Source organism: Rhagoletis zephyria, unplaced genomic scaffold (assembly GCF_001687245.7).
Source record: "Rhagoletis zephyria isolate East Lansing unplaced genomic scaffold, Rhagoletis_zephyria_1.1 Rzeph_scaffold_00217, whole genome shotgun sequence".
In the NCBI taxonomy this organism is placed as follows: Eukaryota; Metazoa; Arthropoda; class Insecta; order Diptera; family Tephritidae; genus Rhagoletis; species Rhagoletis zephyria.
In genome coordinates, this window is record NW_016157301.1 from 129,026 (window position 1) to 142,854 (window position 13,829).

Sequence of the window (13,829 nt, forward strand, 5' to 3'; positions counted from 1 at the left end):
CTTTTATGAAATAGGCCCCAGGGCGTACTCTGTAAGAACAACAATGGCGACCTAGTAACCAATGTTCTGAACGTACATAAATTATGGATGGAACACTTTTCCGCCATACTGAATGGTAGCAGCACGGAAAGTTGTGGAGAAGAAGAACCCGAGCCTGCAGTCGATGATGACGGAGTAGACGTTCTACCGCCTGACTATGACGAGGTACGAATAGTAATAACGCGGCTGAAAAACAACAAAGCTGTTGGAGCTGGCAGCCTGCCAGCTGCGCTATTCAAGTACGGCGGCGAGGAGTTGGTAAGGTGCATGCATCAACTCTTATGCAGAATATGGTCAGATGAACGTATGCCCGACGACTGGAATTTAAGTGTGCTCTGCCCAATCCACAAGAAAGGCGACCCCGCCATTCGCGCCAACTACCGCGGGATCAGCCTTCTAAGCATAGGTTAAAAGGTCTTATCGAGCGTATTGTGTGAAAGACTGAAGCCCACCGTCAATGAACTGATTGGGCCTTATCAGTGTGGCTTTAGACCTGGCAAATCCACCAAAGGCCAGGTATTCACAATACGCCAAATCTTGGAAAAGACCCGCGAGAAAAGGATCGACACTCACCACCTATTTGTCGACTTTAAAGCCGCTTTTGACAGCACTAAAAGGAGTTGCCTATACGCCGTTATGTCTGAATTTGGCATCCCCTCAAAACTCATAGGGCTGTGTAAAATGCCGTTGGGCAATACCACCAGTTCCGCCAGAATTGGGAAAGATCTCTCCGAGCCGTTCGCCACCAAACGGGGTTTCAGACAGGGCGACCCTTTCACGTGAGTTCGTTAATCTGATGTTGGAGAAAATAATAAGAGCTGCAGAACTGAACCGCTTAGGAACAATTTACTACAAGAGCGTGCAATTGCTGGCTTATGCCGATGACATCGACATCATCGGTAACAAAAACCGCGAAGTCTGTTCTGCCTTTTCCAAGTTGGATAAGGAAGCAAAGCGAATGGGTCTGGTGGTAAACGAGGACAAGGCGAAGTATCTCCTGTCATCAAACAAACAAAACGCACATTCGCACCCACGTCACTGTTGACAGTTATAATTTCGAGAAAGTAGAGAATTTCATTTTCTTGGGAACCAACATTAACACCGATAATAATGTCAGCATGGAAATCCAACGCAGAATCGCTCTAGCCAACAAGTGCTACTTTGGACTGAGTAGACAATTTAGGAGTAAAGTCCTCTCTCGACGTACGAAAACCACACTCTATAAGTCACTCATCATGTCTGTGCTGGTATATGGCGCAGAAGCATGAACAACGACAACATCCGATGAATCGGCTCTTGGAGTATTCGAGAGAAAGACTTTGCGGAAGATTTACGGGCCTTTACGCGTTGGCGACGGCGAGTACCGCAGACGATGGAACGATGAGCTGTATGGGCTCTACAACGACATGGACATAATGCAGCGAATTAAAATACAGCGGCTTCGCTGCCTTGGCCATGTCGTTCGAATGGACACCGGCGCTCCAGGTCTGAAAGCATTTAACTCGGAACCCGCTGGTAGTAGCAGAGGAAGAGGGAGGCCCCCCAATGCAATGAAAAGATCAGGTGGAGAAGGACTTGGCTTCACTTGGGGTTTCCCATTGGCGTCAGTTGGCACCGAAGAGAATCGACTTTGCGTGCTTTGCTGAATTCGGCCATAACCGCTTAGTCGGTTACAGCGCCAAATAAGAAGGAGAAGAAGATGTCTTATTACGTATCAACTAAACATGCCAAATGTGAAACAAATCAGAGCATAAATACGGTTTTTTAAAATATATCGACCCTGCTTACATAACCAGTATATACTATAAATAGCAGCCAAATCGGCCTATAAACAACTTAGATATTGGACTTTTAATTTTCTTTACGCGGCAGACTTCGCTGAAAACACCCATATATTTATTAGCTGATGACACATATGATTGAAGTTAATGTGGGTCCGCTTCTCTATTGCTAATTAATAACATTTTGTATTCGTGTTGATTTATTTAATTAATATCCGTGTACAGTTTTTAACTTGATTGTGATCTTAATAATATCACGTATTCTACGTTTAAGTCTAGGGACTGTGGCTCCGACGCAGCCCGCAGGTCAAGACAGAGGCGCTGAACTGTTCCTTTTTTAATTTAATTTTTAATCACAGATAATACATAAATGATACTTATTACACTATTGATTAATATTTTAATTATAGTGCAGAAAAATCATACGAAAGTAAAACATAATAATAATAAAACGGTAAGATAACTTTATTATAAATATATGCACCTACATGCGCACATACGTGCTTATGTACTCGTTTATGATTTCTCGGGTGTCAACGATGCTTGCCTGTTCAGGAGCATGGTTGCCCCAATTGGTAACTTTCTACCAAAAGTGGTAAGTTTTAAACGGTTTGGTAACTTGGTAACTTTTATTTCATTTTGGTAACTTTTGCAACTAAATATCTATTTGCATGACAAGAAAGAAATGAATTATGTTTTGCATGTGCGTAATTATAAAAGCCCTTCGAGTTTCAGTGGCAGTACTACTGACACTTCTACAAAATTACTTCGATAAAATTAGAGTCATCTCATATTCGAATACTGGAAATATTTGAACTACAGTGGCAGCACCAAGGGCTGCACTTCTAAAACAACTTTCGAATTTTTGCGATAAATTTTGAATTCTACCATCTCACATTTAAATCCTGGCCATCTGGCAATTTTCGGTAAGGTCCATAAATCGTTTTGATTATTCCGGCACAAAAAAATGTCGCGTGCTTTTTACTTTTTTACCCACTGTATCCAAATCTGAGATCCGTTTGACACGTACACTAAATTATGAAAAATGCAAAAAATAGCAAACAAAATTGCTGGTTGTGCGAGATTTACGCATAGATGAATTTCTGATAATTTGGGGGTTCATTTTGTTCCCCAATAACCAATTTCGATTATGAATAAACACTATTAAAACATGTATATTTCAGTATTAAAACGTGTATATTTCTTCCTACTGAACTCGAGCGTTACAATTATTATGAGCTACTGACTGGACAAAAAATGTACGAACATAACCAAAGGCTTCTTTCTCAGTTCTTTTTAACAGAATATATAAGCAATCTATTAGTGCATATATGTGCATGTGTGTACATAAGTATATGTTTAAATAAATATAAATGTGCAGCGGTAAAACATAGAAGCAGGGTTTCCCAAGTTTGTCCATGCCGCCCCTAATGCTAGAACTAGCACGACTGTGCCTTCTCTGTGGTTTGGTAGATAGGTCACCATCAATAGCCTTTGGCTTGGTAAAGAACTCTTCTGAAACAAAAGGTTAGTGAATGCAATCAGTGTGGTTGTCGGTGCAAGAAGTGATTGGTAAGCGGCAAAGTTTTGAAATAGAGCGTTTGCGGATGTAGCTCTATGATTCTTCCTAACATCCATTGCTGTGGCGGTAAGCGATCATCCTTTATTAAAACCAGTTCGTTGATTTTCAAGTTGGCTTCTTGTTGGCGCCACTTTGGCCGAGATTGGAGATGAGACAACCAGTCAGACGACAACCTTTTCCACAATTGCTGTGTCATACGCTGGAGTGCAAGATAATGAGTACCGATTCCTGGAGTGTTCACAGCTGAATAAGGCGGTGCCAGTAATGCGTCACCAGTCAAAAAGTGTCCAGGTGTTAACACTAATAAGTCCTCTGAATCGGCGGTCAATGGGCAAAGGGGCCTCGAGTTGAGGCATGCTTCAATTCGCACAAGCACTGTGGAAAGCTCTTCGTATGTCAGTCTTGTACTGTCGACTGCTCGCTTCAAGTGGTATTTCACCGACTTGACGTTTACCTCCCAGATTCCTCCGAAGTTTGGCGAATACGGTGGGTTGAAATGCCATTTTATATCAAGCGCGGCTAAGGCTGGAACGTCATCCTGTTTAACCGCTTCTGTGAATTTCAGTTGATCCTGCCGCAGCGCCTTATGTGCACCAACGAAATTGGTTCCACAGTCGCTGTAGATGTCATGGAAAATACCACGCCTTCTTATGAAGCGCTGCAATGCGGCCATGGAGCATTCAGTTGACATGCCAGTGACAGCCTCCAAGTGTACGCCTTTGGTTGCTAGGCAAATGAAGACCGCGATATAGCCCTTGTATACGGTGTTCCCTCGATATTGCGATGCCTTCAACTCAATCGCGCCGGTATAGTCCACTCCGGTGGCATAGAAAGGTTTACTAGGTGGGTTTATGTGTTGTAAGGGCAGGTTTCCCATTAGCTGACTTGCAACAACTGGCTTGTTTTTAAAACATATAATGCACTTTCTAACATACTGCTGCACCACCTTCCTGGTGTGTATTATCCAGAATCGCTGGCGAATATACGCTGTTATCAACTGTATACCGCCGTGCAAAGTAATTTGATGAGCGTTTTCCACCACTAAACGAGTGAAATGATGAGATGTCGGCNCCACCACTAAACGAGTGAAATGATGAGATTTCGGTAATAGAATGGGGTGTCTTTTATCATACGATAAGTTTGCTTCTTGTAAGCGACCTCCTACTCGTAATATGTTCTCCTCGTCGAGAAATGGCGTGAAACTGTAAATTTTGCTTCTGTTTGGAAGAGAATTGCTAGATTTGAATGAACCAATATCTTCCTGAAATTCCTCAGCTTGTACGGATCGCACCAGAATAAGCGTGGGCTTAACTTCGGAGGCTGCGGCGTTAGTGTCTTCCACGTTAAGAATATAATTTGGCCATGAAGATTCGGTTTTGCGTAGCCATGTTGGTCCATTCCACCAAATATTCAGATTGCCGAGTTCGGCAACGGTCGTGCCACGTGTTGCACAATCTGCCGGGTTTTCGAGGGTACCAACGTGATGCCACTGCTTCCGTATTGTTAACGTTATGATTTTGCCAACTAGGTTTGCCACGAACGTTTTCCAACGGTCAATGTCCCCACGTATCCAACAAAGGACCACAGTTGCATCTGTCCAGAAGTGCATATGAACGGTTCCCATTCGTATGCGAAGGTTTTGCTTTACCCAAGTGGCTAGTGTTGCTGCTAACCTCGCACCGCATAGTTCCACTCTCGGCATTGTGAGAGGTTTTACTGGAGTTACCTTGCTTTTTGCGGCTAATAAATGGGTGTGAGTTGCGCCATCTGCATACTGCAGCCTTATGTAAGTTCAAGCTGCGTAAGCTGAAGATGAGCCATCGCAAAAGGTATGCAATTCGACAGATGAAATATCTTCAGGAGCGAAGTTGATGTATCTTGGAATCGTTATTCGGTGAATAGTAGCTAAATTTTGCACAATCTTCTGCCAACGGTCACTCAGAGCGGCTGGAAGTGTTTCATCCCACTGCAATCCCGTTGTGTAGCGGTTCGAGCGATCTACCTTTGTTGTCCACACCAGCTTCAATATCATTTTTGCTGATACTATTACCGGAGTGATGAATCCAAGCGAGTCGGGCAATAGTGGAAAGTATAGAACGTTTCGTTGGATTAGAGTCAATATACGATTTCATTTTCAAATGGAAAGTATCTGTTGTAGGGGTCCAAAACAGACCAAGTGTCTTAACGGCTTCATTGGCATTGAGTTGAAGTGGCCTTGNCTGATACTATTACCGGAGTGATGAATCCAAGCGGATCAAATAGTCGGGCAATAGTGGAAAGTATAGAACGTTTCGTTGGATTAGAGTCAATATCCGATTTCATTTTAAAATGGAAAGTATCTGTTGTAGGGGTCCAAAACAGACCAAGTGTCTTAATGGCTTCATTGGCATTGAGTTGAAGTGGCCCTTGATTGGATCGATGCTCTGAGGGTATGGACTGCAAGAGGGCATCATGGTTGCTTGCCCACTTTCGGAGCTCCATGCCAGCTGATAGAAGAGCACCTTTGAGATGTTCACGAATTTTCAACGCCTCTTGTAATGAGTGACTATCTGTTTGGACATCGTCCACGGCGGTAAATGGCGCANATCGTCCACGTACATTTCGTGCCTTATTACCCTTTCTGCTAATGCAAATCGTTGTCTTTCATCCACGGCAATTTGATGCAGAACCCGGATGGCGGTAAATGGCGCCGACGCAGTGCCAAAAGTGACTGTTGTCAAACAAAATTCTTGAATGTGACCATTGTCACGTCTCCATAGAATTCGCTGGTATTGAGCATCATCAGGGTGCATACGAATGCAGCGATACATTTTCTGAATGTCTGCTGTAAACACATATTTGTGGGTTCTCCAATTTAATATGACAGCTGATAGGTCATTGAGTAATGGAGGTCCCACACAAAGTAAATCGTTTAGCGATTTGCCGTTTGATGTCTTCGATGAGGCGTCGTAAACAACGCGCAACTTCGTGGAAGAACTTTCCGCCTTTATGACTGCGTGGTGTGGTAGGGCACAAGACGTGAAGGTCGGTTTGCCTGTGGGNAACGCGCAACTTCGTGGAGGAGTTTTCCGCCTTTATGACTGCGTGGTGTGGTAGGACACAAGACGTGAAGGTCAGTTTGCCTGTGGATGAAATGACTTGATGTTGGTCTTCGGTGGAAAGTGCTGGGGTTATTTGCTGGAGGTTGAAGTAATCCTCAACGGCACTGGAATAACCGTGGCGGAATTCCGAGTTAGCAGTTAGACGACGCTCGAGCTGATAATAGCGATTTAAAGCCATTTGCCTTGATCGACCTAAAGTCTGATTTGGATCAAAAATTTATTTTAAGGGTAATCTTACCATATACGTGCCATCTTCTAGACCGGTATGAGTGCGTTGGAAGAACTCTTCACACCATTGGTCCTCATCAGAGAGTATTCGTTGAGACGGCACTTGTTCAAGCTCGTAAAAAAGCTTTACAAGCTTCTCCAATTCAAGTGTGGAATGACAGCAGCGAAATTGTGTTGATTTTGCGTATGGTTGAGCTATGCTACCGGAGAGAATCCAACCTAGTTGGGTATTTTGTGCGATCGGTTGGCAATGAGAGCCCCGCCGCACTCCTGGTAAAATGATTTGGGCGAATAGATCGGCACCAATAAGCAAATCAACTTTGCTGGATTTGTGGTATGAAGGGTCTGCCAGAGAAGACCATGCAGATGTGGCCACGATTGAGGCACTATGTTAGTTGTTGGCAAACAGGATGTTATTGAATTTAAAACATAAGCAACCTCGACTAAAGTGCGGAATTTGCTATTCGTAAGTGAGCGCAGATTGAAGCAAACCGTGCCACGGCAATAGTTGCTTGAGTGATTACCCACGCCAAGAATTTCGGTTGCGTTTGGATTTTTCTTTAACCGTAGAGTTTGCACGGTGTTTTCGGAGATTATGGTTCCCTCGGAACCTTGGTCCAATAAAGCTCTCACCACTGTAAACTCACCGGTTTCGACGTTTTGTAACTCGACAAGTGCAGTTGCCAACAACATCTTGGTTGAGGGCTGCGATTGGTTCGCGATTGTATCTTGGCTATGGTTGCCGAATGGGTGGCGAATACATTTTCGGAATTCGGCCGCAGTGTTGCCGGAGTTGCAGCGTGAGCTTCGTTGGCCGCTTTGTTACCGATGCGAATGCGCAGTTGTAGAAATATGCAATAGACTATGGTGGCGTTTACCACACTGCGAACAATTCCTCGAGCTTGTGCAGTGAGAAATGTTATGGGACTGACTGAGGCAGTTAAAACAAATTTGTTTGTGATTGTCTAGAAAAGATTAACTTTGGTAGGGTTATTGCTAAATTTGGTTTGTGTATGAAACGATTTGGAACGTGGAACGGATTGCTGTGGGCCAAAGGAGTCTGAGGATGCACCTAACTCAGAGCGATTTTCGATGGCGTCTAATGTATGTAGTCGAGTATACAGGAACTCTTCAAGGTCCCTCAAGGTCGGGATCGTTGTTTTATTGCCGAGGTGATGCTCCAACGCTTGATGAGTTTCTTTTGGCAACCTAGTGACAAGGTGATGTACGATCCAAAACTTGCCGTCATCTACAAATATTTGCAGGCATTTTAGATTATTTATACATACATTAGCAGCGTTGAGCATGAACTTGATATCATCTGCCCGCTCCCTTTGCAGCTTCGGTAGGCTATACAAAGCATTCATATTATGTGTGAATAAAATCCGTGGATTATCGTATCGCTGTATGAGCAAATTCCAAGCTATTTTATAATTGGTTTCTGTAAGCGACATTTGATGTAAATCAATGTCGTGATCACTGGAAGTGCCCCCTTTAGATAATGAAATTTTTGAGTATCATTTAACTCAAGATTGGTATCTATTAACCTATTAAACGCATCGTAAAATTATGGCCAATCGGTAAATTTTCCCGAAAATTTAGGAATCGGCAAATGCGGCATTGAAATCGATGAAATGCTAGATAATCGAGGTGGATTAGGAACGGACTCTACATCATGCCGTGAAGGAAACAACTCTTCATTGCGATCGCTAATTGCGCAATATATTTCCATATATGCTTCGTCGAATGCGGAGTACACTTCATTGGTGCAATATGAATGCTCAGAATCGATGCCGTTTGCAAAAATTTGAGTATGTGTAGTTTGAAATTCTCTTTGTAGCTGTGAGAGCTTTTTTAATCGCAGTTCGAAGTACGTCTTAGTTTTTCGCACGGCTGAATCTTTCTTAAAATTAGAAAATAACCTTTTTATTTCCTCCAGACGATTAATCTGCACCCTTGCCAGGTCCTCACTTGAAATTTGAACTAATGCCATTCTATCCACAAATAAATACACAACCAACTGAAATTGCACCCACTTACCTTATTGTTCCTTGTTTCTGTCGATGCGCTCCGTATGGTTTGCTGGGATTTGGAGAGCCCGTCGATGCTGCGTAAGTTTGGCGGTCGGCAACCGATGTTGTAGTTGTTGTAGAAATATGTAGTACAAACTGGACTGGTGTTGCTATGTGACTGCTAACTGTGCTCTCTTTATGTTAAACATTGGTCAGGAACTGGCCTGATGCTGGTGTTATGCGTGTACCGATAACTTGGGTTGACTTTCCAGTGCTGAGTTATGTACCGCACTTGTAAGCACCGTTAGAAACAATCACCGGATGATTTTACCTTTGCAAGGTTCTTGACGACTGAGCTGAGTCAGCGCAGGCAGAACTGTGGTCTTAGCGGTAGCAGCGGGCGACTGAGATTGCTCTTATTGTTTGCCCCAAGCTAGCGGTTGTGCCCTTGAACACTAGTGCTGCGGTCACTGTTGTAGGTGCAGAAGTATATACGCAATGCCTTTGACTTATATTATTTTAGCCTTTTATTTTCGTATGCACAAATGCTTTGTTTGAAGGCATTTAGTTAGTTTTTTTTTTTTATTACTAAGTTCGAATAACCACTTTGACGTTGTACGGATTTACTCATAGTTCACAATTAATTGGGGAATTTAATCGTGCCCCACGTTGGGCGCCAAATGGTTGTGCGGGATTTACGCATAGATGAATTTCTGATAATTCGGGGGTTCATTTTGTTCCCCAATAACCAATTTCGATTATGAATAAACACTATTAAAACATGTATATTTCAGTATTAAAACGTGTATATTTCTTCCTACTGAACTCGAGCGTTACAATTATTATGAGCTACTGACTGGACAAAAAATGTACGAACATAACCAAAGGCTTCTTTCTCAGTTCTCTTTAACAGAATATATAAGCAATCTATTAGTGCATATATGTGCATGTGTGTACGTAAGTATATGTTTAAATAAATATAAATGTGCAGCGGTAAAACATAGAAGCAGTCTTTCCCAAGTTTGTCCACTTGCAATTTTCTTAATTTACTCGAAATTTTTTTACGAGTCAAACGGACGGTTAAAAGCACCCGCAACTTTTTTTTGTGTTCCGGTGCCATTATTCCGTGAGTCGCAAATATCGGCACATTCCGAACGAAAAATGACACTGAAATTGGCACAACGTCGAAACCGGTTTGTCTCCAAACCAAATTTGACAAGGGATGATGGAAAATCGTTCCACATTACATCATACTCCTACCCTGTCGGAAACACCAACAACGAAAATAAGAATAACGGCACATGCAACAATTAATTGTAAGAAAAATATTTTCTAATAAAAAAAATTAGTATAATTGCCAATAGCATTTTCAATCTTGATAATTTGTCAAGAAAATAGATTTAAATTTCTGTGCTAGAACTGGGAGTTCTTGATAAATAATAAAAAATTTACAAATTATAAAAATATTGAATTTATTTAGTCACAGAAACGGTCTTTAAGTATATACACATTTGTTATGAAATATAACAGTTTTATTCAGTATATTCTTTTCTTAGTGACTTTCTAGTTTTTACCACGGTCAATGGGAACTGCGTTGTCACCCAGTAAAAGTTCTGGACGGGCATGATTGAAATGCTAAAACCTTGCCGTCGAACATAAATGCCGACACTAATTTGCGCAAGCTGTAAAGTTTTTAACGGTACATAATACAATAGGGGTATTCACGAACTCTTGCACGTTGCACGGATTGCACGAAATACAAAAATACTCTTCAAAATCGGAAAAGTACGAGTGCTCCCTGTTGCAAAGTGGTAGCATGCACAGGTAGCAAGCAGCGAAATTTTGTATCAAATACAATAACAAGATACAGCAAAAAAAATTAAGTGAGCGAGATTAGAGGAATGAGATAAATATGTTGCAGTTCCAACAACAAAACAGCTAGCACAGAGTCGCATTTATCTTGCTATGCTCTTTTGCAAAATAAGTGCATGGGTCTAGACGTTGCATACTTTGCAGCGATAGGAAATGCTGTTTCCCATGTGGTTGTGTGTTTGCAAGTTATGCGATCAGTGCTACGTGCGTGCAAAGTTGCAGTACATACCGACGGACTTTCATTTAAGTCTGTGTGCTATCCAATTTAAATTATTGCGTTCTCCTTATATTGCTTCTATAAGAAATATTTTCTGTAGGTTTCTTTACGATAAATTTTTCCAAAAACACAAAATTTCTCTCGAAAGGAATACTCCTGGATTACTCGCTTAGGAAACATCGCTTTTTGCTCCTAAATGAGTAAGAAGGGAGTACAAAACCGACCATTTCGCTTATTGCTCCCAAATTATGCCTTAGGGAGCATTCTTTAATTGCTCGCTTAGGAGTCGGAAGCGTGCGACTATTCGAATATCAAAAGCCGATTAATAACCGGTCGAACGAATACTGTCCGAATATTTGCTTAATGACCGATTATTCGAATAAATTTAAGAGTCCTAATATATGCATATAAATAAATATAATAACATACATATGTGTAATTAAAATGAAACATTTCAGGGGTGGCAGTTACTTACGATAGACAAAGTGATATTACTGGTCGTGTTTTGGTGCTAATTTTATTCTTCGCTTTACTTATGTCAGTTGCATCCAGAATGAAAGGTGTTAGAAGTCCCATTAGTATGGACTCTTTTGTAAGTATTTTATGTAGAATTCGATGAACTTAAAAATTACTCTATTTATGAACAGTCTCAAATGGGTAGAGCAAAATTTACCCTAGTTGATCCATTTGATGGCGGAAAAGGAGTACTTTTCAAAGATGTTGCGGGACTGCAGGAGGCGAAACAGGAAGTTAAAGAATTCGTTGATTATTTGAAAGAACCCGAAAAGTACCAAAAGTTGGGAGCAAAAGTACCTAAGGGAGCACTGCTCTTGGGACCACCGGGCTGTGGAAAAACTTTGTTGGCAAAAGCTGTGGCCACAGAGGCCCAAGTACCTTTCCTAAGTATGAATGGATCGGAGTTTATAGAAATGATCGGAGGCCTTGGAGCCGCTCGAGTACGAGATCTTTTTCAAGAAGGTAACAAACGTGCTCCTTGCATAATATATATAGATGAAATTGACGCAATCGGGCGACAAAGATCGGGAACAGAAAACATAAGCCAAGGAGGTTCCGGTGAACTAGAACAAACCCTTAATCAGCTTTTAGTGGAAATGGATGGTATGGCCTCTAAACAAGGAGTTCTTATGCTTGCGAGTACTAATAGAGCTGATATATTGGATAAGGTAAGAAGATGAGAGTAAGGCACTCCCCAAATTAGGTTAGCAGTTTATTTCATCCTTTCGGGATGCTACTGTGTGAAGCTTTTGCGCCCTGACATTCTACGAGTACATATATCGTCGATGGTTTTGCAAAACCGCCTATCTTACGGCACTCAAATTTTACATGAGAGCGAAAAAACGGTTTATTCTTTGAAGGCATTGCCTTGATAGGCGGAATTTTCTCTAGCTATTATTTTACAAATCTGTTGTTTTAATAAGGATTTAACGATTTTTATGCATAAATCTCGATGTCTGGATTTAAGGGTCACCAAATCTCATTTTCGCCACCACGGCGATTTAGGCGGTTTTGCAACTGGTCGATGGGTGGTTTTGCAAAAACATCGACGATATATATTGGGGCGTATTCTTGTTTCCGTACGAACCAAAATCATGAAATTTTTCTATCATTTTCTATACAAAAATTTCAAATTTTCGATTCGTACGAAAACAAGAATACGCGTCATTATTTCAATGAAACTCTGTAAATAACGATTCACAATCATGTTTTCGCCGCATCATTAAAGCAACATAAATCGAAGCTCCCAACATTATCGGGCGCTAGGCGTTTTCAAAACATCTCTTGTTTACATTTTTGTTTTGTGAAATAAAAATTTTATGGGATTATTTGTTACTTTAATATCATGAGGTACGTGTTTATTAACTTATGCATGACGTACAGTCATATTGTATTCGTTTCGGCATGACGAAGCGATCCCTGCAGGGAAACCCCGTACTAGTGAACCAAATTTCTAGTTCCGTACTAGATCTTTATCGCCGGAAACGAACCAGTCCGGTAGTAACTAGATACTTAAAAAAAATATATTTTATTTTATTTGCTAAACTACATATCGCTAGTGAAAAGTTGCTGCTAACTACAATTTATCTAAAATATTATATTTTGATATCTTAATTGACGAATTTAGAACAAGCTCGGCACTAGAGAAAAAGGGATTCAGAACGAAATATATCTCATCTGTCGAGTTTACAACTATTTAGTTTGGAACAGTCGAAAAAGGAATGCAGCGGGGGGCTTTTTTACTTTAAATAGATATTTCTTTGGCGGTTTTTTCGTTCATATACGCTTTCCTTTTGCACTGAAAAATAGTGAAACCAGAGAACCTAAATAACTGTTATGATTTCTTTTGGAGGTGGAAAACGTTGGTCATAGGACAGTAAAAAAAATTTATGTTACTTCATATGTAAGAGTTATTCCCAAAACTAAAAGTTGTTCGTTGGTCATATCTTTTATTTTCGATTTTTTTTTGCTGAAATTTTTGAAGCTGATTTACATAGTGAAGACCAATAAATTAGGGATTTAAAGTCATACCATCGTAATCCCTGATTAATTCTCTACAATAACCAAATTTTTCAACTTTGGTTCTAAAATTGCCACCCCCATTTTTAGAAAATTTTTTGATTAAAGACTCATTCTGGTAAAAGTTAGTGTATTGAATCTCTATATATAAATCTGAAAGTCTGTACGGGGTCTGAGCATCACGAATAACGCGAAAATGGATACCGTTCTATATTTTGCCCACAGAACGGTAATAGGCATAGTTTTCTTCACAACAAATTTTAAAATTGCAATACCTGTTTTACAACAACAGCCGTTTTCGTTGTTCGAACTTAACTCAAAAACTACTGGATACAGCTCAGTCAAATTGTCGGAGGTTATACCTTACATATATGGTCCTATTATAGGCTACTAGAAAACACGCTGGTGGCGCTGGAGTAGAATTACTTATAAAAGTCGTATTTATAAACCGATTTCGTTGAA

General features: G+C 40.9%; 1 protein-coding gene across 1 annotated transcript in view; it reads left to right on the forward strand.

Annotated features, from left to right (window-relative positions):
• The window catches only part of LOC108358158 (paraplegin-like), a 275,868-nt gene that overhangs the window by 74,451 nt on the left and 187,588 nt on the right, over positions 1 to 13,829 (forward strand). The window contains exons 3-4 of the mRNA XM_017609335.1: positions 11,291 to 11,424; positions 11,480 to 12,016. Coding sequence (XP_017464824.1) covers positions 11,291 to 11,424; positions 11,480 to 12,016 — 671 coding nt within the window. The remainder of the gene's footprint in view (positions 1 to 11,290; positions 11,425 to 11,479; positions 12,017 to 13,829) is intronic.